The sequence below is a fragment of the Nilaparvata lugens genome, chromosome 7 (assembly GCF_014356525.2).
Source record: "Nilaparvata lugens isolate BPH chromosome 7, ASM1435652v1, whole genome shotgun sequence".
Lineage (NCBI taxonomy): Eukaryota > Metazoa > Arthropoda > Insecta > Hemiptera > Delphacidae > Nilaparvata > Nilaparvata lugens.
This window is the reverse complement of record NC_052510.1, coordinates 62,319,212-62,345,224: the sequence shown is the minus strand read 5'-3', so window position 1 is coordinate 62,345,224 and position 26,013 is coordinate 62,319,212. Positions and strand designations below refer to the sequence as shown.

The window sequence follows — 26,013 nt, the reverse complement described above, 5'->3', positions numbered from 1 at the left end:
TTCATTAAATTTCTAGATTAAGTTAACCAATTCTTCAATTTTGACTTGATTAAATTTAAAACTGAATAAATATTCCTTCTCATGTATATGCATGTATGTGTAATATTGTATTATGAACAATTTATTTTTATTTTTGCTTGTTTATGTATGTGTATGAGTAAATTATTGTTTGTTTTCTTTTTGACAATAAATGAATTTGATTTGATTTATTTTTTAGATCTTGAGAATGAATTATCAAGATTCATTGAAAAAATGAGTGATCCGTGGTCTAGTGGATAGAGTGCCTGCGTAGCTGCATAGAGATCCCGGGTTCAAACCCTTTCAATACCAAAAGTTTTTTAACCAGATCACTCCCGTGTTATCGGATGGGCACGTTAAACTGTCGATCCCGGCTGAAGTATGACAGTCGTAAGGCCCATTGACGGCTTAAATTATATATTCAGGCGGTGGGACCTTCCCGCAAGGGACTCCCCACCAACAAATGTCATACGAATTACTTTTTTATTGAAAAAATCTTCCTTCTGTTTCAGATCTGGAAAATGCATTATCAAAATTCATCGAATGCGAGACAATCAACTATTACGACGATGAAGCAGAGAAAGCGATTGAGGAGGCATCGAAACCTTCCTATGATATTGAAGATGTCATCAAGGCTTGTGAGAAGTCATACAAAGAGGTCTGTTATATTTTTTCAAATCCATTTTATTTTCAGAAAGTGTACATTTCACAATTTACATTCCCCTAAAAATTACTCCTCGAATAAGAAGCATAGAATCATTCTACAAAGCGAATAGCGCTATCTCTCTCTCGCTTTTCTTTGTTGCTAGATCGTCTTTCAACAATGTAGAATTAATAACTAATTAACAAAATATTTCAACTTAATTATGAAAATTTATTATGAAATTATTGAAAATTTTAATTTCTTGCTTAATAGAATATAATTGATTATTTAAAATGAGGATGATCAGTTAATATTACATCAATAAACCTGTATCAGCTACCGTCTATAGGATGCATTGACAAGAGGATCGGCAACGTTTTTCTCCTTTTTTCACTGCCATTATAACGCCTGAATAGGACTACCGGCTTGAGTTAACAGTGAAATTTGCAATATAAACGCCCTAAACTATGTGATATCTTCTTGTGATATATTTCCTGTATGATAATAGTCATCATATAGTCTCCAATAGTGTTGGAGATTTAAAGTTGGAGATGGTCTATTCAGCTTATGCCCAATCCATATTTCAGTATGGTATAAGGGTTTGGTGGGGTGCCTTAGACACTCATTTCAATAAAATAGGTTTGATTCAGAGGCACATACTAAAAGCTGCACTCCAAAGGCCGAGACGATATCTCAGTCACTTACTTTATGAAGAACTAGCCGTCAGGCTCGCTTCGCTTACCATATCCGTCTAGCCAGGGGGCTCCGCCCCCTGGACCCTCGACTGGATCGTCCAGGAATGAGATCAGCAGGCTCGCTTCGCTCGCCTGCATTTTTCATTTGATCATTTTTATCATATGTTGGGACGATCCAGTCGGGGGTCCAGACTAAACGTCTGGTTAAACGGATATGGCGAAGCGAAGCGAGCCTGACGGCTAGTAATATAATATTCCCAGGAATAGCTCTGATTAAAGTAGCAGTGCCCAATCAATTTTTCCGCGATAAATGCATTTCAATCTTCAACTTGGTGCCAACCTAACAAAGTCAACTCAACTTAATGCCAACCTGACAAAATTATTAATTTAGTTACCAGTTAACAACTGTTTCGAAGAGGTACTCTCTCTAGATTAGAGTTCTATATTAACATATGGTATGGACATTTTTCAATTATAATTAAGAGAATAAGAAGAATATACATGCTAAAAGACGAACTTTAAACCCTTAAGAACCACCCTTAGAGGTAAAATATTGCCAAAAGATTTCTTAGTGCGCCTCTAAAGGGCCAACTGAACATACCTACCAAATTTGAACGTTTTTGGTCCGGTAGATTTTTAGTTCTGTGAGTGAGTTCAATAAGCCTGAGGTTAATTTTAAAAGTATTTTTCATTGAAGTTCCTGGCTCGTACTTACTATAGTGCTAGAATAGGTGACAATGATGATAATCTGTGCATTGAATGAACGAATCCACTAAACTCCCAACCAATCAAGGATTCAAATACCGGTAGATGATTTGATAGCAGTAACCTTTAGCAAATATTATAGAAGAGTAAAAACCCCCCTCCGTTTTCATTGGTGCGCAGCGGTGGTATAGACTGCAAAAATGTCCATCAAACCACATGTATTTATATATTTCATATTTGGAAGATTAATAAATAGAGACTAATATGTCACCGGTTACAGAATTATGTTAGGTGTGGTGTAGGATTAAAAATACCTCCACTCACGGTTACATCATGTATATGCATGTATGTGTAATATTGTATTATGAACAATTTATTTTTATTTTCGCTCGTGTATGTATGTGTATGAGTAAATTATTGTTTGTTTCCTTTTTGACAATAAATGAATTTGATTTCATTTCTTTCTCAGATCTTGAGAATGCATTATCAAGATTCATTGAAAAAATCTTCCTTCTGTTTCAGATCTGGAAAATGCATTATCAAAATTCATCGAATGCGAGACAATCAACTATTACGACGATGAAGCAGAGAAAGCGATTGAGGAGGCATCGAAACCTTCCTATGATATTGAAGATGTCATCAAGGCTTGTGAGAAGTCTTACAAGGAGGTCTGTTATATTTTTTTCAATTCATTTTATTTTCAGAAAATGTACATTTCACAATTTACATTCCCCTAAATATACTCCTCGAATAAGAAGCATAGAATCATTCTACAATGCGGATAGCGCTATCTCTCTCTCGCTTTTCTTTGTTGCTAGATCGTCTTTCAACAATGTAGAATTAATAACTAATTAACAAAATATTTCAACTTAATTATAAAAATTCATTATGAAATTATTGAAAATTTTAATTTCTTGCTTAATAAAATATAATTGATTATTTAAAATGAGAATGAACAGTTAATATTACATCAATAAACCTGTATCAGCTACCGTCTATAGGATGCATTGACAAGAGGATCGGCAACGTTTTTCTCCTTTTTTCCACTGCCATTATAACGTGGACCTGAATAGGACTACCGGCTTGAGTTAACAGTGAAATTTGCAATATAAACGCCCTAAACCTAAACTATGGGATATCTTCTAGTGATATATTTCCTGTATGATAATAGTCATCATATAGTCTCCAATAGTGTTGGAGATTTAAAGTTATTGATGATGGTCTATTCAGCTTATGCTCAATCCATATTTCAGTATGGTATAAGGGTTTGGGGGGGTCTCTTAGACCCTTATTTCAATAAAATAGGTGTGATTCAGAGGCACATACTAAAAGCTGCTCTCCAAAGGCCGAGACGATATCTCAGTCACTTACTTTATGAAGAACTAGCCGTCAGGCTCGCTTCGCTCACCATATCCGTCTAGCCAGGGGGCTCCGCTCCCTGGACCCTCGACTGGATCGTCCAGGAATGAGATCAGCAGGCTCGCTTCGCTCGCCTGCATTTTTCATTTGAGCATTTTTATCATATGCTAGGACGATCCAGTCGGGGGTCCAGACTAAACGTCTGGTTAAACGGATATGGCGAAGCGAAGCGAGCCTGACGGCTAGTAATATAATATTCCCAGGAATAGCTCTGATTGAGTAGCAGTGCCCAATCAATTTTTCAGCGATAAATGCATTTCAATCTTCAACTTGGTGCCAACCTAACAAAGTCAACTCAACTTAATGCCAACCTGACAAACTCAACTTAATGCCAACCTGACAAAATTATTAATTTAGTTACCAGTTAACAACTGTTTCGAACAGGTACTCTCTCTAGATTAGAGTTCTATATTAACATATGGTATGGACATTTTTCAATTATAAATTGAAAGAATAAGAAGAATATACATGCTAAAAGACGAACTTTAAACCCTTAAAACCACCCTTAGAGTTAAAAATATTACCAAAAGATTCCTTAGTGCGCCTCTAAAGGGCCAACTGAACATACCTACCAAATTTGAACGTTTTTGGTCCGGTAGATTTTTAGTTCTGCGAGTGAGTGAGTCAGTCAGTCAGTGAGAGCCATTTTGCTTTTATATATATAGATTCCCGGTTCTGACAGTGAGACAACTCTATATAAAAACTTTTATACTTTATATCAATAGATCCAAAAATACATTCACTCCATACATTCCAGCTTACAATTTCAGATCGCCATCAAATTACTGTGTTTCCAGGACAGACCTAATAGTATGCCGTAGACAGTTCCCCTATGTAGTAAATAAATTGATTAACCTGCTACCCGAAAATTTAGTTTAAGATAGCATCACTAAATCAAGTACTAAAAAATAATTGATTGGATCAAATCAACAAATGTTTTTCACCTAATTCACAACACCACCCAGCAAGGGCAAAACCCTGACCGCTGAGTGAGAGTATCAGCTGTTTAGACAATATAAAGATTTATTTACTAATAATCAAAGCTACAAAAATCGAAGTTAACAATAAATTACTAGTAATTATAATATTTGACTGATGTCGAAGAAAAATTTTTGTATCACCCACTTATTTATCTGTTCCATCCTCTGTCTGCCCCTATTAGAAAGATATTCTGACAATGCATTTGGCATGATATTTATTATTTTTGAGCTAAGATACCCCAATTGTCTTCGCACTATTGTCAAATCTGAATAGTTGATATTATAAATGTTATGAGATGTAACTCTCAGGTTATACATAGAAACGTTATTATTCACTGTAAATTCATCCTTCCTCATCCATGCATAATAGAGAAGTTTCTTTATATAAATTTGACGTACTGTCATCACTTTAAATTCGGCAAATGTTTCACTACTAGAAAAAGCCCTTGGCTTATTAAGAATTGCTTTTATTATCATTTTTTGAGATGTAAAAATTTTATTCATGAAAACATCATATTTACATTATTAGTTACTTCTTAACATAGTCACCATTCAGATTGAGGCATTTTTCATACCTGGGTACAAGCTTCTTAATACCTTGTTCATAGAATTTAGCCGCCAGTGATTTGAGGTGGTTTTTCACAGCATCTTGCAGCGCATCGTCTGTTCGGAAGCTCTGCCCTCCTAGCATTTTCTTCAGTTCCGGGAAAAGGTGATAGTCGCTTGGTGCTAAGTCTGGGCTATACGCCGGATTGTCAAAAACGTCCCATTTAAACCAGTTAAGAAGACGCTTCGTCACAGCAGCACTGTGAGGACGGGCGTTGTCATGAATGAGCACCACTCCCAATGTGAGCATTCCTCTCCTTTTGTTCTGCACAGTTCCTCTCCAATCACGCACTGCACTGTCACTCATAAAGCTTTCACCATATACTCGTTTCATTCTATGGTGAATTTCTGCTGTGGATAACCCTTCAGCTTGCAAAAAAACGAATTACACTTCACAACTCACACTTGGCGGGAGATTCTATCATATTGGCCATATTTATGTGTCGCTGGATGAACTGGTAATGACGACAGATGGCCGAAAACGAGTGAGGTTATAGTGTGAGATGTGCATAGTCAGCTGCCGCGCATTGTTGGCCAATGCCGCTCGCATTGCCATCTAGCGGCACGATCGGAAGTTGAAAAAAATAGCCCTCGTATTACATTTTGTAATCTGTATTTATTTGTGAACATTTTTTGTAAGGCAATAAAAATTCGAATTTGATTGAGTCAAAGGTGAGAGAAAATCTGATCATACAAAGGTGTTTTCTATTCAGGACTGGACACACATTTGTATAGCTCTTTCACTTCAATTGCAACCTTAAGAATTTTTATGACCTGATGATACTTCAAGTCAATAATTTTTTTAATGAAACATACAAGTACGGTGAAGTCCACGTTATAATAGCAGTGTGTGATTTGCAATGGTGTTGCTATCCTTGTCTATCAGTCAACAAAGCAGATGGCGCTATCTCTTTCACGCTTTGCGATGTTGCCACATCGTCTATCAACAATGTAGAAATTCAACTAATTGACAAAATATTTAATCTCAATCATGAAAATTTATTATTACATCTTAAAAAAAATATATCTTCTTGACAAATAAAATATGATAAACTATTTTCAACAATAATGAACAGTTAAATTGATCAGATATACCAGTATCAGCTGTTTGGGTGGCAAGCAGGCTGTGATCTGGCAACCCTTTTCTCCTATCTTCCTACATTGCCATTATAACGTGGACCTTACTATAGCTCTATTAATATATTTTAATATGAATCTGAATATATCCTGCTAGATTCCAACTGTTCTCTAATTTAATTTAATGCGTTCTGTTTGTTGGTTGTTTAGAACACAGTTGAGTTCGGCGATAGATGCGGCACGGAAGACAGAGAGGTATTCGCCGCTGTCTTTCACAAGCTGGTGCACTCTCCCGCCCTGGAGACCATTTTGCAAGTGGAGCACGCGCATGCGCACGACGTGGCCACTGTGACTAACGAGCGTGACGTCATCGTCGCGGCACTCACTGCGCGGTCAGTCGTTTTTCTCTTATTCTGTTAATCGACATTTTCTTTGTAGTGAGGTTCACGTTATAATAACTTGATTAACAATGGTGTTGATGTCCTTGCCTATCACTAGTAGTTCTGTGAACAGTAGACCTCACGCAGTATTCTTATCCACAAGTACCTGATTGAAACTGTAGACCTTATGGAAATACAGCAATAGACTGGCTTCTCCACACATCTGTGTAATCACTTGTCAGCTGATTTATGATGAATAATTCTATAGTCTGATTTTTACTCTAATATTGGCGTATGAAGGAGGCTCCTTTTTCCTTTTATATCATCCTCGAAATGCAAAATTTCCAAAAACCTTGTATATACGTCGACGCGCAATTAAAAAAGGAACATACCTGTTGAATTTCATGAAAATCTATTAGCGCGTTTCGCCGTAAATGCGCAACATATAAACATTTAAACATTAAGAGAAATGCCAAACCGTCGACTTGAAACTTAGACCTCACTTCGCTCGTTCAATTAGACAAGGAAATTTGACCCTCCAATGGCCAGAGAAATTTCAAATTTGGAAATTACTCGTTATTTTTTCATTTATTCATCAATAGGAATTCATGATAATTCAGCTTATACGTTATAGTTCAGTATTCAGCCTATTCTTTTGAGTTCCTGTTACTTGCATGCTGTCAACCGCTACCTCCGTAAACAAAGCCATAGTGCATTCTGGTGACGTCAGCACAGGTAGGGTTCCCACTCAAATAAAAACACTAGCTGTTATAGATCAGCTGAAATCAACAAACTTCTATTGGTGTAGGAGCAATATCTACTATAACTTATGTAATAGTAGGTATTGGTAGGAGCCCTACCTGTGCTGACGTCACTACGGCTTTGTTTACGGAGGTAGTGGTTGAAGTCCAATTCATTGAGCATCAGCTTATTCAAAAAGAGTTTATACAGCTTTTTTGCTGCAAAGGCTTACTATGGAGTGAACGATTTCTGTAATCCTTGGTACATATTGGCATTTACAAGTTGTATAAATACAAGTATGGGAACATTGTTTTAATTGACCGAGCGAAGTGAGGTCTAAGATTCAAGTCGACGGTTTGGCATTTCTCTTGATGTTTAAATGTTTTTATGTTGCGCATTTACGGCGAAACGCGGTTATAGATTTTCATGAAATTTGACAGGTATGCTCCTTTTTTAATTGCGCGTCGACGTATATAAGGTTTTTGGAAATTTTGCATTTCAAGGATGATATAAAAGGAAAAAGAAGCCTCCTTCATACGCCAATATTAGAGTAAAAATCAGACTATAGATTTATTCATCATAAATCAGTTGACAAGAGTGATTACACAGATGTGTGGAGAAGCCAGTCTATTGCTGTATTTCCATAAGGTCTATAGTTTCAATCAGGTACTTGTGGATGAGGATACTGCTTGAGGTCTACTGTTCACAAAACTACTAGTTTATTGATATGAGGTTACTTTCAATAACTTATCCTATAGTGAGGTCCACGTTATAATGACAGTGGAGAAAGATAGGAGAACAACGGTGCCGATCCTCTGTCTTGTCAATGCCTTCTATAGAAGGTAGCTGATACAGGTTTTTTGATGTAATATTAACGGTTCATTCTCGTTTTAAATAATCGATTATATTTCATCAAGCAAGAAATTATATTTTTCAATAATTTCATAATGAATTTTCATAATTAAGATTCAATTTTTTTTTAATTGTTAAAAGACGATCTGGCAACAGAGCAAAGCGAGAAAGAGATAGCGCTATCCGCTTTGTTGAATGATAGACAAGGATACATAAATAAATAAATGTTCTTTTCTCTCCATAAAAGACTAAACTACAACATCAATTACATAAAATATTAGATAAATTACAATTACATACAATAGCTAGTTACAAAAAATTCTTATAATGTGTCCTCTACTTGTTTAGTTTTTTCTGTGTGGAAATTGACCTACTCCACTATGGCCTACAATGTTCTAGAGTAGGTTTTGTCATAGAGAAACGATAGCATAAGCTACATATAGCTTACGCTATTGTTTCTCTATGGTTTTGTTTGTTTTTTTGTGCGTATTATTAATCAGTTAGTGTTTAGTAAGTCATTAGCTGGTTAGTTGTTGTTTGAAATAATGTTTTCTATGTTCTGTCTTCCTTTGCTCATCAACCAATTGTGTACTATTGTTTTGATCTTTCTAGGATGATTAATCTGTTTAAAGGTTGCAGGAAGTAGATTATATAATGGTGCTTAATGATTGAAATGTCTCTGCTATAGTGCCTTCCTTGCAACACTGGTGATGAGAAGATTCCTGTATGTGGTGTTGTGGTTGTGGTTTCTGGTTTGAAATGTTGTTGGGTTCTTGTGTAATCTGCATAGAACACGTATCTCCTTGGAGTAAAGCTGTCTTGGATCCATCAAGGATACAATACCATTGCTAATCAAACACTGCCATTATAACGTGGACCTCACTATAGATTCTATCTTTTTGACGATGTTCAACTGTTTTTCATATTGTACCGTATGATATACTGTGTTGAATAAATGGATATCCTATCTTATGTTGGTGTTTGTGGTTGCAGCCAGTCGTCGGAGATGAGTCGTGCCGTGGACGGGCTGTCGCAGTCGTGCACGACCGAGGACGAGATCAATCAGCTGGCTCGCGTGCATCTGGATCAGCTGAATCTGGAGCAGGCCAAGTGGGACAGTCAGCTGGCCGGGCTCAAGCAGAGCCAGCGGTCACACTACCGGCAGTGGGTCATGGATCGGCAGACAACGGCCACCTCGCCGCTGTGAGTATGAGTGCGTTCTGGGATGGTATGAGTGCATCTGGGATAGTATGAGTGCGTTCTGGGATGATATGAGTGCATCTGGGATAGTATGAGTGCGTACTAGGATAGTAATCAGCGGATTGAATGCAATATAGTTCAACAGCTGGACATAATATTCTGTCTCACTCCTACACACGCACTTGCATCTTCCATTATCGACAGACGACGAAATTGTCAGCTTTAAGGATAAATTATCCTTTTTATGTCCTTCAGCGAGTTTTCCCAGGAATGAGTCCCTGTGCAATTGAATTTTTATATATAAACCTCCTATATTGCAGATTTCATCAAAATCGTACATAAATACATAAAGTAATTGCTCGCTTAATATAATAGGAATATTGGGGCACCGAGCTTCGCTCGTTATTTATTTATTGATAAACAGAACTCAATTCTTTAAGATGATTGGGGAAGGACTAACAGGCACAGCCCAAAACTGTTTCTTCCCCGAATTTTTATTTATACGCTATAAATATTCCAAAAAGTAGTTTTTTCCTTACACTATAATAATATTCCAAAAAGTAGGTTATGTTCCATACACTTGAATTCAGGTCAAATTTTCAGTCCAAATATTTGAAAATATAAAAGTTCAAATTTAGATTGTTCACAAACCAAATTGAATAACAAAATAACACTCACTAATCACTTACTGTAAAATAATGATTAACTTTGAATATTATGATATTCCATCTCATGTCAACAAATCAGATTATTTTGATCGAGTCAATTAAAATTTCTAGATTTCTCGCGAGATACGGTAAGCTAATTGATTACACAGCTGATCTCCCACACAGGCACACGCATCTTCTGTTATCGACAGACGACGAAATTATCATCTGTTTTTTCAAGGATGATTTTTCTTTTTCATGTCCTTCAGCGAGTTTTATCAGGGATGAGATATAGTGCAATCGAATTTTTATATCATAAACCTACTATGTTCCAAATTTCGTGAAAATCGTTAGAGCCGTTTTCGAGATCCGTTGGACACACATGAATACATATCTAAATAAATACATCTACTGCCATATCTCCAAATCGTGACTTGGAGATATTGACAGAAAAACTTTTCTGTAGAGTTTGTTTTCATTGTTTTCCATAGCAGATTGTGTCTATTTCAGCGGAAGCGCAGCTGGAGTTTACCATTTTTAATGAATAATAATTTACATCCTTCTGAAATAGACACAATCTGAAAGTTTTCTATCCGATGATGACGTCACGATTTGGAGATATGGCATTAGATGTTGGCTTCAGAGGCTAGACTTCCCAGCGTGTATATTCTATAACTGGTCTAAGGTTGTATCGATGAATGAATGGATAAATAAATATCAACTTATAAAAGTAACTCTCATTTTTTAGAATAGAATATTTTATTTATTCAACACAGCAAAACAAAAACATAATGCAGTTGATCATCGTCACTAAAATCTAACATTAATACACATTATGAATCTACAAACTAATCAAATACTAAAATCGATAATAATACATATTATAAAATTTATGTGAATTCAATGTGAATGCAAACGAAATACAATATCAATACAACATAATATTTGAGTCTACACAATGTATCATTCATCACATGATGAAACACATTACCTACAAAACTAATCAAGACAAACTCTTCTACGCTGTACAGTTTTTATAAATGTTCATTTTTGGGCTCTTATTTCAAAATTGAACATTTATTCATTCACATTAACCAATGCACAATACATGATTAGAAAAGGACCAACAGGCCTAGCCCAAAAGTGTTCCCTTTCCGAATTTTGATAGAAGTAAGCCCAATGTCTAAAAGGTAGGTTATGTTGCTTCACTTTGAATCAAATTCCGAGTTCAGAAATATACTAACCACAATATTTAAAATAAACATGTAAATATCGACTTAAACACTTGAAAACAGTGTTGAAAATCTGAATGTTTATCATGTGTTTTAGGAGTTCGCCGCTTGGTAGTCTCTCATCGAAAACGTTTCTGGATAACAGTGACTCAACCCTGGACACTGCGGGTCCCGCGCTGCAGGAGAGCTTCACCATCCACCTCGGGTCTCAGATGAAGCAGATGCACAACATACGGGTTCTCTCCACTGATATCATGGAATTCTGCCGTCTCAAGTTAGTAGAAAAAAAAGTAAATTCGTATGGCTTTTGTTGGTGGGGAGTCCCTTGCGGGAAGGTCCCACCGCCTGAATATATAATTTAAGCCATCATAAAGTTAGTAGAAAACATAGCATATAGTGAGGTCCACGTTATAATGGCAGTGTTTGATTAGCAATGGTATTGCTATCCTTGTCTATTCGATAGCCTGATTGGGTTGGCGTATCGAAAATCAGCCAATTGGAGAGGTTCCTGTCTTGTCCTGCCGTGCCGTCTCGTCTGAAAAACACAAATCGATTTGCTTTGTTGAATGATGGACAAGCATAGCGATTCCTATGCTAATCAAACACTACCATTATAACGTGGACCTCACTATCCTTCGTATACTATTAAACGAGCTTTCTGTTTAGATGTTTGTATTTCACCGGCTCTCGAAAACGGCTCTAACGATTCTCACGAAATTCAGAACATAGTAGGTTTATAATATAAAAATTCGATTGCACTAGGTCTCATCCCTGGGAAAACTTGCTGAAGGCCATTAAAAGGATAATTATCTTTGGATAAACAGCTGATAATAATAAATTATTTCGTCGACTGTTGATGATGGAAGTGAGTGAGCGAGTTCATGTGTCTGGGACTGTGTTAAAATTATGACTCAGCTGTTGAACTTTTGTAATCATTCAATCAGGTACTTAGTGCCGGTTACAAAAATGCCGGGTTATTTTTAATCCTGATTAATTCCAGTAGAACCATCTTTTTGAAATGGTCTTCTCTGATTTGGTTTACGTGAAGTTAATCAGGATTAAAATTTAACCGGCTTTTGTGCAACCGGGCCTTTGTGAGGAAAATTTTTGCATTCCTCTGGGAATTAATCTCAATTCACTGTGATTAGATAGAACATTTCTGTATAAACCATGAATATTATTATAATTTTTTCTTTCGTAATGCATTTTTTATGCTTTTGTACTCCAGAGCGAAGCTCGGTCTCCGATATTAGTAAGTAAATTGATATATTGTTTTTTATAATTCATGCTACAAATTTATAATGTTGACTGTGTTTTGTTGTATAGGAGCGGTGAACCCCAACCACAGAGATTGCAAACTGCTTTGGGTCTGTACTCCAATGATCTATGCGGAATTGTCCTTCTGACCGATGTACATCTCAGTGGATACACTGGACAATCAAAAGGTAAGAAGAATATTTTGTCACACACAATCGCAAGCCTTCCTCGGGTCAAGAGACACTTAGGGCAGGTTTCCGAGCTCGGGATTTAGCTAAGTTCTAGACTTTAAAAAGCTGGAGTCAGAAAATTGGCTTTCCGAAACGGCGCGTAGTCTCAGTTTTTATGATAATATTTATTTTCTCATTTCTATAATTGGAAACGTTGGTCCTTGACGAAATGAAACATTCCTAAATAATTCAAAATAGCTGAAACTTAACACTGATTTCTCTTTATCTTATTTTGTGTTAAATGTTCTAGTTTATCGAAATTAAATTAAACGTGGACTGCGATTACGCCCCGTTTCGGAAAGCCAATTTTCTGACTCCAGCTGTTCAAAGTCTAGAACTTAGCCAAATCCCGAGCTCGGAAACCGGCTCTTAGTGCCGGTTGCACAACAGCCGGTTAAATTTTAACCGTGATTAATTCCACGAGAACCAATCAGAGAAGCCGTCTTTTCAAAAATGCCTTCTCTGATTGGTTCTTGTGGAATTAATCACGGTTAAAATTTAACCGGCTGTTGTGCAACTGGGCCTAAGTCGCCCTCCTCAAATGAGTAAAGGATCTTGCTTTGTCGAATGATAGACAAGGATAGAAACTCCATTTATAATAAAATACTGCCATTATAACGTGGACCTCACTATAGTCGTGTTGTGATAAAATAAAAGGGTACTTGATATAAGATTTATTGTTTTACGATACTTGTTTTACAATTATTTTATTGTTTTTCTAATAAAAAATTTCAATTTTAGAATTTTTGGAGATCTGCGAGAGTAGTACCGAGTTTCACTTTGCGCCGGTTGATGATCAGCTGGAGCAGGTGAAGGCAACAATCAAAGATGGCGTCGCCTGGCGTCGCAAGCATATGATGCAAGACTCGCCCCAACAGTTCCTCAATCTCACCTCCACTGAGCAACAGGTACAAACAAATTAATAAATTTATGATACTTCATTGAAAAATAAAAATGAAATACAATAATAAATGAGTAAATCAATACAGATGGAAATTACAGCATTTAATTTGGATTTTTGTTTAAGGCTGTGCAAAGGCTAAAAATAAACTTTCTACTGGTGATGTTTATCGATTTGTATATCATCAAGCTATCAGAATTAAAAAGTTTTCTCAGGAAAACATTTTTTCCGAACATTACTTTTTGAGATATGAGCGCCTTAAGTTTTTAATTTTTGGGACAGAACATTTCAAATTCGGTAAGAGATAACTCCATGAAATTCAGAGGATAAATTCTTCATGGTATTGTTGTTTGAATAAAGACAACAATTTTCTGAAAATATCATTTTTGAGGAAGTTATTTCAACTCTTTGTTCAGTTATTTTTGGTAAATTGAATAACTTTCTCAAAAAATGATATTTTCAGAAGATTTTTGTTTTATTCAATCAATAATACCATGAAGAATTTATCCTCTGAATCTCATGGATTAAATCTCTTACCGAATTTGAAATGTTCTGTCCCAAAAATTAAAACTTTAGGCGCTCATATCTCAAAAAGTAAAGGTCGGAAGAAAAATTTTTCACTGAGAAAACTTTTTCATTTTGATAGCTTGATGAAATACAAATCGAAAAACTTTGGAAAATATCACTAGTAGAAAGTTTATTTTTAGCCTTTGCACAGCCTTAATAATAATAGCCTAATTAAATCAATACAATTTTATCAGAAAAAACATTGAATGCCCTAAAGGTATTCCTGTATTGCCCGATTATAAAGTGATATAATATACTCCGATATAATGTGAAAATGTGACAGGTAATTATAATTAAACCTTGTTATAAAACGATCTGACAACGTTGCGGAGCTAGAAAAGGAAAGCGTCATCTGCTTTGTCGAATGATAAACAAGGATAACAACTCCATTGCTAATCAAATACTGCCGTTATAACGTGGACCTGATCATTATAAAATGACCTGAAGGCTGAATAGTAGTATAATCGTTTTTTGATTAAACTCTCTGTTTGAGAATCAACTTTTAGTATGTTGCTTGGTATTATCATAGAGAAACAATAGCGTAAGTAGATATCCCATGGTATAGGGCGTTTATGTCGCAACTTTTACTGTTATCCCAAGCCGATTACTGTCGATTATTATTGTTTTGACGTTATAATGGCAGAATTTGATTAACATTGGTACTGCTATCCTTCTAGCTCCGCGTTGTAGCCAGATTTACCGGTATCAGCTATCATTTATAGAAGGCAGTGGCAAAGCATAGAATCGGAAACGCTGTTTTCCTATCTTTCTTTACTGCCATTATAACGTGGACCTCACTATACTCTCTCCTCTTCTTTCACTTCCAGTTCTTCCTCCTCCATCTTCTATCCCTCCTCTTTTCCCTCCTCCTTCACCTTCTCCTCTTCTCCTTCCTCCTCCTCTTATTTTTCTTTGTTTCCTTCTCTTCTTACTACTCCTCTTCTTCTTCCTCCTTCTCTTCTTACTACTCCTCTTCTTCTTCCTCCTTCTCTTCTTACTACTCCTCTTCTTCTTCCTCCTTCTCTTACATCTCCTCTCACTTCTCTCCACGTCTTCCTCCTTCTCTTCTTCCACCGTGTGGCAGTGTGAAAGCAGAGGATCGGCAGCGTTCTTCTCCTATCTTTCTCCACTGCCATTATAAACGTGGGCTTTACTATAGTTGCTTAAAATAAATTTATCTTGAATTTCTCTATCCATTACGAACTATTATATGTTTCATCAAGTCTTAACACTAGAATGATAACTTGCAAACCATAATCATAGAGAAACAATAGCGTAAGTAGATATCCCATGGTATAGGGCGTTTATGTCGCAAATTTTACTGTTATCTCAAGCCGATTACTGTCGATTATTGTCGAATTTTACTGTTTTGACCGGGTAAGAGTGTATGAACGGCACAATATGAGAGACCACCAGCGTCATAAAGCTTCACAGGAAAGAACTACGTGGACTATCAGCTTGAGATAACAGAAAAAGTTGCGACATAAACGCCCTATACCATGGGATATCTACTTATGCTATTGTTTCTCTATGGTATTATCTATGTGATTTCAAAAGTCGTTGTCACAGTATTGACGTCAAGCTACATTAAAACTAGAGAATAAGGGCCAAGCCACAAGAAGCGTTGCTCAGGCGTTCTCAGACGAGTCGTCAGGGCAGGAAGCTCTCCGGTTGGCTGATTATCAGCTGATTCCCGAACGCCAACCAATCAGCCAATCGAAGAGCTTCATGCCCTGCCAATTTGTCGGAAAACTCTAGTATGAGCTCATCCATAGCCACCTTTAATACAAGGCCCCGGCCTACGATATTGCAACGTCGCAGCGTAGGCCTAGAATCAGAAAAAGATCAGCTGGTATTTTTTAAAATCTTTTTCACCAATCATTTTATAGATTCTAGGCCCACACTGCGACGTTGCAATATCGTAGGCCGGGGCCTTGTATTAGAGGTGGCTATGGTACATCCCATGTTTTCTATTTACAAGACATCTTAAATTCCATGGAACAGGCATTATTTGTTTATGTAAAGCTGCGTCTACGCTAAAGTTGTCAACAAAGTGTTGTCTAGAAATACTTACAAAAAAGTTGTCAATTTTTTTTTAGTTGCTATGCTCAAATGTAGAGCAACAAAAGTTGTCAATTTTTTGTAGAAAACAAGTTGTTATCCTCAAATGTACAGCAACAAAAGTTGTCAATTTTTTGCCCAGAGAGTGTAGTCGCCATGGACTTGTATAGGGGGAAATTTTTGTTGGCAACTTTCTCAGTTCTTCCCACACTCAGTAGGAAACAAAAATTTTGTTGAAAACAAGGATCTCCACCAAGTTGACGACAACTTGTTGCTGTACTTTTTAGAATATGGCAACAAATTGCGGCAATTTATTGAAAACTCATTTGATAACTCTGGTGTGAACGCAGCTTGAGTTGATTCTTTTTCTCAGGAGATCAAAATAGAATTGAATGGGGAAACAGTCACTACATCATTTAGATGGAGTGAGTAATTTCTATGAATCCATTTAGAGGAACTTTTTGCTACAGAAAATGTAAATTTGTTTCAATTTATACAGATGGAAATCAATTAGAAATTGCACTTACAATATTTAACTTTTGTTTAAAAATGATTATAATAAACACAATTATTCCAGTTTCGACACTTCACTGTTGCATTTGTCGATACTGATTTTCAATAAATTAATGTTTGTAAGTAGTTATTGTGAATATTTTTTTCAGTCTCGTCGATCGAGCACTAAAAACCTGCAAACCGGCGATGTCTATTTGACACACCACTCGAATTTGGCCGAAGTTCACGTTGTATTCCATATGGTGGTCGACGATTCAGTTCGTTCAAGTAAGTTGGTTCAGGGTTCGATTCCTGTCTATGTTTGACTTTTTTGCGGAAACACTCATCACAAGTAAACACTTATCATGATGAAGTGACTAACTTCACTAGGTAGAGGGAGCATTACTGTCTAAACTTCGTCTTGTCTTCAAGTAAATGAAAGATTTATTACATTTTTTTCACAGGAATGGAGGCAACATGTTTTCCCTTCTATTATGTTTTCTTAAACTTCTATCACAAGTGAGTTTGGTTTGGGTTTCATTCCTGAGATCCGGACTATAGTGAGGTCCAAGTTATAATGGTAGTGAAGAAAGATAGGAGAACAGGGTTGTCAATTCTCTGCCTTGCCACTGCCTTCTGTAGAGGATAGCTGATATCTTATAATATAATATAATAGGATTTTATTGATTCAATGATACAAAATTATTTTGTAAAATAATTTGGGGAGGATCAACAGGCACAGCCCAAAACTGTTCCTCCCCCGAATTTTGATTCAAAATTAAATAGTCCAGAAAATAGGTTATGTTTTCTTCACTTTATAAAATTTTGTCTAATTTTCTCACCAAACACTTGAAACAACTTATTTTGAATTTGAAAAGATTAAGATCCGAATTGATAACAAAATTCCTTCTACTTCGCACTCAAAACTGTAGTATAAATATTAATTTGAAATATTTTGTTCCAAAAATAAAATCTGATTTAGTTTACCAAAATATCAATCTACATCCTACTACAGTGAGATTCAAGTTATAAAGTTAGTGGAACAGGGTTGCCAATTCTCTTTTACCACCAACTTCTATATTAGATAGCTGTGATTCGAGTTATTCCAGTAAATCTGACGTAATATTCATTGCTAATTTATGTTAATAATTATCAATCCTATCTCAAATATTTGATATCTAAACATATTTTCTAATGGTTCACTGAAAAATGTTTATAATTAAGGTAAAATATTTTGATTGTAGTTGTTTCTCCATAGTCAACAAACGATTTGGCAACTATGCGGAGGTAGAAAAGGATAGAGCTATCTGCTTTGTCAAAATGACAGACAAGGATAGCAGAGTGCTGACTTTATAACGTGAATGCCACTACAGTATGATGATAATATTCTAAGCCCCGGTTGCACAAATGCCTGTTAAATTTCAATCGAGATTAAAATGCTACAAGGAGATTTCTTTAAAAAGAAGCTATCTCTGCTGATTGGTTCTTGAGGATAATGCTCTAAGCCCCGGTTGCACAAAAGCCTGTTAAATTTCAATCGAGATTAAATGCCCCAAGGAGATTTCTTTAAAAAGAAGCTTTCTCTGCTGATTGGTTCTCGTGACATTTAATGGTGATTAAAATTCAACAGGCTTCTCTGCAACTGGACCTCTAATTTGTAATGAGGATTGATTATCTATATCTACATAAAGTAATGATAACTTCAAATATAATTTGTCTATTTGCAGATGATATAAACTCAAGGCATCCAGCTATACTTGGACTGAGAAATATTCTGAAGACAGCTTGCTCCAATGATATAACCACTATTACTTTACCGCTGCTATTGATGCATGAAATGACTGAAGTAAGTATAATTTTTTCTCAATTTATTTTTCTCTATTTATTATAATTCTTACTTTTAAATCTGAGGTAGCATAAGTGAAAGATACAGTGGTGATAGACCACCAGCGTCACATTGCTTCACGAAAAAGAACTACTAGGACTATCGGCTTGACTAAACAATGGAATCTGGAACATGAACACCCAAGTCACTAAATAGTTGGATGAATTAGTATATTGTCAGTCAAACCAAACCTACTAATCAATTACATAACCGTGGTTGAAATGAAAATAATATCGATGTACACTTTTTATATTAATTGATGACTAATGAGCTGAAACATGACCTACAATTAAATATAAAAAGGGATCATGGATGTTATTCTCATTTCAATAAAATTGGTACCCCTTTAAAACAAATTAAAAAACGTGGTTGTATATCAAAATCGAATTTCATCTGCAGACTGGCTGGCCGCTATGACTTCGTATAGAAAGAGCGCTGCTATCCAGAGATTGTCAGTTTGGTGTAAGGGTGAGCATTCCTGACCTGCAATTAGGAGGTGCCGAGTTCGATTCCCGGCGGGCTGACAAATAATTTTTGAATAGTAGCGTTCATCGAATTTCCATCTAGCTGTTTACCCTGTTGTCAATATTTGCAGTAGCAGAAGTCTACGGGTTGATTTGCAACGTTTGGTTAGGATTTTCATTTAATAATAATTATTAAAACCCAATTTTTTTAAATCCTTGAAGGACAAACTCCAAACTCTTCGAAAAAATTGAGTTATTCAGAATGAGTTGACGTCATCAAATGAAAAGTCATTCTATTCTATTTTATCACACCAGTCAGTAACAATAGTTATTTGTATATCTAGAGTGAAAAGTGCTGTTTTTTCTCCCTGAGGGAAAAGTTTGAAGCCCGAGGTGAAGCCGAGGGCAACAATTTTCCTGAGGGAGAAAAAACATTTTTCACTCGTGATATACACAACATTTTTCCTCCACCTACATTTTTATAAAAACTGCTAATAAATAATTTTTAAAAACGTATGTGACCAAACAATGTGTTACAACATAATCTAAAAAGTAAACAGAAACAGCTGGCTTGTAATCACAGTTCTCCTCCGACAGCACTATCTGTCGGCTAAAGTTGTAACAACAATGACAGCCAAAACTACAGCTATTATGAAGTTCCCGTTTCAAATTTGATTAGTTAATAAGTAATATTCGTTGGCTGATATTTTGAATAACATGGAATAAAAGACAAAAATATATACATTTTTTTTAGTATAGTGATATGAAGTTTGTAATAATAATTCCAGCATACAAACATAAATTTTATATATCGATCAAATGTCTGATTGAGGTATTGAATTTAGTTGGTTTAATGACTACTCTATATGCTTCCTCATCTAAGCTTAGACCTTCTGACCTATTCCAAATGTACGTTTTAAAAATAGAAATGCTTCCCATGTTATTTAAATGGAGTCACTTTTACTCCCTAGGGAGTTTTTCTGTTTTTTAGTACCGAGAGCGAAAAAGTGACACTTTAGTATCATGTTTCAGGGAGTAAAGTAAGTACTTTTGACAGTAGGTGGAGGAAAAATTATTTATAAACCCCCAATTTTACCTGAAACCCATTATTTTTCAACTTTTTAAGGACAAATAAACTTTTTTGGAATAGTTTGAGATATTGTCAATAAGGCAATTCCTCCTAACACACAGTATGAGCTACAAAACCTTAATATTTTAATGGTTCCTTGTGGAGACCGTAATATTCTACAAAGTATGAAGGACACTGGTTAGAACGGAATCAATACAGTGCGTCTTATCGCTTTTAGTTCCCCCCTCTCTCACTCTACCCAACTCTGTCCTCCTCCGAGGAGGAGAAGAGTACTATCTCCCGGCAGAGCCGGCTGAGACCACCAGTCGTCGTTAAAACCGCATCGTTACAACCGCATCAAGTGGGTCAATCCGCTTTTATGTATTTTTCCTCGGTCCTCCATATTTGTAAACCCCTCAAAGTTAGCCCGCGTTGTTTTAGACACACTGTTCTGTATGTGTATATGGTATATGATTATAATGTTTTAAATCACTGTTTGTTTTTAATTGTAGGAAATGACAGTAAACTGGTGCACAAAGAGAGCAGAACTGGTGTTCAAATGTGTGAAAGGATTCATGATAGAAATGGCGTCCTGGGGGGGCTCTGATCTCAAAAATCTTCAATTTCTAGTACCAAAGGTAAACAACACATCCCTAAATTCTATCCTTAGTTGTTTAATACTTTATAATAAGCATTTAGCATAGCAATTAGCAAGTGCACTTCCTTTTTTGTTGTAGTGAGTTATATTTTAGTAGTTATTCAATATTTCATATTCAATGGAACGGCATAAAATTGTCACAACAGCATACAAAATTGATAAACCAGTTTCGGCCAATCTGTAAAGCCTAGTACACTCTACTATAGTGAGGTCCACGTTATAATGGAAGTGGAGAAAGATAGGAGAACGGCGTTGCCGATTCTCTGCTTTGCCATCGCCTTCTTATAAGGGATAGCTGATATCGGTATATCTGATGTAATATTAACTGTTTATTCTTGTTAAAAATGATCAATCATATTTCGTTCGGCAATAAAAAATATTTTTCAATGAATAAATGATAGATTTCCATAATTGAGATGATATATTTCCTAAATTAATTATATTTCTACATTGTTAAACAACGCGTCGTCTAGATAGTAATGCCGTCTAGAATCAATAATATTTCTACATTGTTGGAAAACAATCTGGCAACTTCGCGGAGGTAGGATAGAATACAGCTATCTGCTTTGTCGAATAATATACAAGGATAGCAGCACCAATAATAATCAAATACTGCTATTATAACGTGGACCTCACTATAGAACAATAACAACCACAAAATGATATCAAACCAATATGATACAGTATCATATCAACTTGATACACAACACTATGATTTGATACATTCGCTACCTGCTTTGTCGAATGATAGAGAGAAAGCTTGTTGTTGAGAGAAAGTATAAATCTTCTGAGAAATGCTCAAGGACAAGGTAGACAGTTTTGTTTCAGGAGATTAAGCAGAGGTGAGGTTGAGAAAATTATTCTGGGATTGAAGAATACCAAATCGACCGGGTGGGATGATATTCCAAGCTCAGTAATAAAAGCTGCATGCCCAATAATTGCTGAACCTCTGAGGCATGCTATCAATTGTGTCTTATGAATGGTGAATTCCCGAAAAACTCAAATTTGCAATTATCAAACCACTGTATAAGAAGAGATAGGAAAGATGTTAAAAATTATCGCCCTGTTGCCCTGCTGACTGTTTTCTCGAAGATTTTTGAAAGGGCTGTTTTTAACCAAATTACCAGATTTTTAGAAAGTAACTCCATACTTCATGAGAAACAATATGGTGTCAGAAAGGGTTTCTCAACAAAGTCCGCAATTTTTGATGTGGTAACGAGCGTGTTGAGGGCTCTGGATGGGTCTCAGGGTGCCATTGGCCTCTTCTGTGACCTCTCCCGGGCCTTCGACATGGTCGACCATGAATTGTTGCTGAAAAAGTTAGAATTTTATGGATTTATGGAAAAAGCAGCCAGGTTTTTCAATTCATATCTCTCGGGGAGATTTCAGGCAGTCAGACTTACAAACGGATGTGGCGGGGTAGAAATATCTGAGTGGAAAAGAAATCTATGTGGGGTTCCTCAGGGGTCGATCTTGGGTCCTGTACTTTTCAATATTTTTATTAATGACCTCCCTCATAGTATTAGCTCTGACCTCATTGTCTATGCAGATGATACCACTGTGATTGTGAAGGGTAAAGATGATGATGAAATCCAGCGGAAATCAGTACAGGCTCTTAACCAGGTTAGCCATTGGTTCAGCTGTAATCTTCTAAAATTAAATTTAAAGAAAACCCATCTCAAATTTTCTACTGGGGGCTCTGGAAGTCTCGCACATACTCTTTGACAGACAGACAGACAAAACATATTTATTTCAAAAATAAAAAATGCAATTCACAAAGTAAAAATCGTATGTACTCATTTTCAATATAAAACAACAACAAAGAATGAAAACAACCTCATGAATACACCAAGCCAAAAAAAATCTTTAGAAAATGGTCTGCATGGGCAAAATTTATTTTCCCATTTCACAATTGGAAACGTTTTTCCTTGACGAAATGAAACATTCCCAAATAATTCAAAATAGCTGAAACTTTACACTGTTTTCTCTTTATTTTATTTTGTGTTCAATTTTCTAGTTTTTCGAAATTCAATTTGAACGTGGACTGCGACTACGCCCCGTTTCGGAAAGCCAATTTTCTGACTCCAGCTGTTTAAAGTCTAGAACTTGGCTAAATCCCGAGCTCGGAAACCTGCCCTAAGTGTCTCTTGACCTGAGGAAGGCTTGCGATTGTGTGTCACATTAAATTTTCCCAAAGGAAATGGCCACTTATGAAATACGTGGTTCAGTTCTCACCACCTTTAGATCCTACTCTTAGAGGGAGGTGGTCTGGAGTGAGCTCCACGTTATAATTGATTCAGTCTCTTGTGAAACCAACTCTGTCGAATTTGGAGAAGCCTCATGGTACTAAATTTAGCAGAAAACGTGAGAACTACAATGTTTCTCACATTTATTTATTTAATTATTTATTTATAACAATATGGGAGCATACGGGAAAACCCTAAAATTGCTCCCTAATCAAAAAAAATTATAATAATCACTGATTATTATAATTTTTTTTGATTAGGGAGCAATTTTAGGGGTTTTCCCGTATGCTCCCATATTGTTATAAATAAATAATTAAATAAATAAATGTGAGAAACATTGTAGTTCTCACGTTTTCTGCTAAATTTAGTACCATGAGGCTTCTCCAAATTCGACAGAGTTGGTTTCACAAGAGACTGAATCAATTATAACGTGGAGCTCACTCCAACCACCTCCCTCTAAGAGTAGGATCTAAAGGTGGTGAGAACTGAACCACGTATTTCATAAGTGGCCATTTCCTTTGGGAAAATTTAATGTGACACACAATCGCAAGCCTTCCTCAGGTCAAGAGACACTTAGGGCAGGTTTCCGAGCTCGGGATTTAGCCAAGTTCTAGACTTTAAACAGCTGGAGTCAGAAAATTGGCTTTCCGAAACGGGGCGTAGTCGCAGTCCACGTTCAAATTGAATTTCGAAAAACTAGAAATTGAACACAAAATAAAATAAAGAGAAAACAGTGTAAAGTTTCAGCTATTTTGAATTATTTGGGAATGTTTCATTTCGTCAAGGAAAAACGTTTCCAATTGTGAAATGGGAAAATAAATTTTGCCCATGCAGACCATTTTCTAAAGATTTTTTTTGGCTTGGTGTATTCATGAGGTTGTTTTCATTCTTTGTTGTTGTTTTATATTGAAAATGAGTACATACGATTTTTACTTTGTGAATTGCATTTTTTATTTTTGAAATAAATATGTTTTGTCTGTCTGTCTGTCAAAGATTTATTTTGCTGCGACTACGCCCCGTTTTGGAAAGTAAATTTTCTGACTCCAGCTGTTTAAAGTCTAGCATTTACCTAAATCACAAGCTCGGAAATCGGCCCATAGTTGACCGAGCTAAGTGAGGTCTAAGATTCAAGTTGACGGTTTGGCATTTCTCTTAATGTTTAAATGTTTATATGTTGCGCATTTACGGCGAAATGCGGTAATAGATTTCCATGAAATTTGACATGTATGTTCCTTTTTAAATTGCGCGTCGACGTATATACAAGGTTTTTGGAAATTTTGCATTTTAAGGATAATATAAAAGGAAAATGAGCCTCCTTCATACGCCAATATTAGAGTAAAAATCAGACTATAGAATTATTCATCATAAATCAGCTGACAAGTGATTACACAGATGTGTGGAGAAGCCAGTCTATTGCTGTATTCTATAGTTTCAATCAGATACTTGTGATGTGTAAATAATATTTCTTAATATTTCTTTATGTCTCAACAGGGTATCTCGGAAGATGTATTCGCCAGCCTGGCTACAATGCTACCAAGTATCTTCAGAGTATCCAATCCCCTAGTTCTGAAGAGTATGGCTTGAACTCACCTGGTAGGCCACTATACCATGCTAAACTATCGCAATGTCTGAAAACTATTCTGGTCTCTTTGATATCATGTACCTTAACCATCAAACATTAAACTGTTATGTACTATAGTGAGGTCCACGTTATAATGGCAGTGTTTGATTAGCAATGGTATTGCTATCCTTGTCTATCATTCAACAAAGCGGATAGAGCTATCTCTTTTAAGTCTTTTAACAATGTAGATTTAATCGTTAATGAACAAAATATTTCATCTTAATTGTAAAAATTCATTATGAAATTATTGAAAATTATAATTTCATGCTTAATAAAACATTTAAACGAGAATGAACAGTTAATATTACATCAATAAACCTGTATCAGCTACCGTCTATAGAAGGCATTGATAAAACGGAGGATCGGCAAGGTTTTTCTCCCATCTTTCTCCACTGCCATTATAACGTGGACCTACTATAGAGATTTGTGTCGTTCGATCATGACCCGTTCAAACTGAACGAAACAGGCAGGTGAACGACTGATCCGGGTCACAATAATTCAAAAGACCTGTTCATTTCAGACCATTTCTTTGGCTTTTGAACGGGTCACGGCAGTGAACGAGACCGATTGAACCGGATCAGTAAAGTGATCCAAACTTCCCAACTCTATTATGTAGCATAAAATTGTTGGGACAGTTTCAAGCTGGATTCGTATACATCAGTGACAGTGAAAATATAATTCCCATAAGTTTTTATGGGATTTTTCATTCTCGCTCGGCCGTGCTGAGTGTGAACAGTCCAATTAGAACTCATAAGAATTATATTTCTACTATTCACTGTCACTGATGTGTGCGAATCTTTAGCTTCACTGTACTAATGTGTATGGCCCGGTTGCAGAAAAGCCGGTTAAATTTTAGCCGTGATTAATTTAACGAGAACCAATCAGAGAAGGCGTTTTTGAAAAGACGGCTTCTATGATTGGTTCTCGTGGAATTGATCATGATTAAAACTTGACCGGCTTTAGTGCATCTGGCACTAACAATTTGAACTGTACAGTTAAACTACACTATCATTTATCTGCGCTTTTGTTTTTTCTGATGCCCACATGAGCTCTAGGCTTGTGCGTGGGAAATAAGATGGATGATATGTGTAGAGAACAGTCGGCTTTATTGAAATGAACTATAATTTTAAACTCTTAAGTGCCGGTTGCACAATAGCCAGTTAAATTTTAATCGTGGTAAATTCCTAATAGCCAATCAGAGAAGCCGTTTTATCAAAAAGACCTTTTCTGATTGGTTCTCGTGAAATTAATCACGGTTAAAATTTAACCGGCTTTTGTGCGACCGGGGCCTAATAATAAAGAGATCTAAAAAAACATGATTCCATCCTAATAGAAAAGAGGAATATCAATTTACTTGCAGTTTTATT

At 36.0% G+C, this 26,013-nt stretch overlaps 1 protein-coding gene across 1 annotated transcript in view; it reads left to right on the top strand.

The window, feature by feature from the left end:
• Positions 1-24,954, top strand: part of LOC111060540 (protein C12orf4 homolog) — a 32,907-nt gene extending 7,953 nt beyond the window's left edge. Inside the window, exons 3-12 of the mRNA XM_039433348.1 lie at positions 531-676; positions 6,354-6,535; positions 9,110-9,319; positions 11,293-11,469; positions 12,522-12,640; positions 13,424-13,590; positions 16,874-16,991; positions 18,431-18,549; positions 20,634-20,759; positions 24,517-24,954. Of these exons, the coding sequence (XP_039289282.1) occupies positions 531-676; positions 6,354-6,535; positions 9,110-9,319; positions 11,293-11,469; positions 12,522-12,640; positions 13,424-13,590; positions 16,874-16,991; positions 18,431-18,549; positions 20,634-20,759; positions 24,517-24,609 (1,457 nt within the window). The 3' untranslated portion in view covers positions 24,610-24,954. The remainder of the gene's footprint in view (positions 1-530; positions 677-6,353; positions 6,536-9,109; positions 9,320-11,292; positions 11,470-12,521; positions 12,641-13,423; positions 13,591-16,873; positions 16,992-18,430; positions 18,550-20,633; positions 20,760-24,516) is intronic.
• The last annotated feature ends 1,059 nt before the right edge of the window (positions 24,955-26,013 follow it).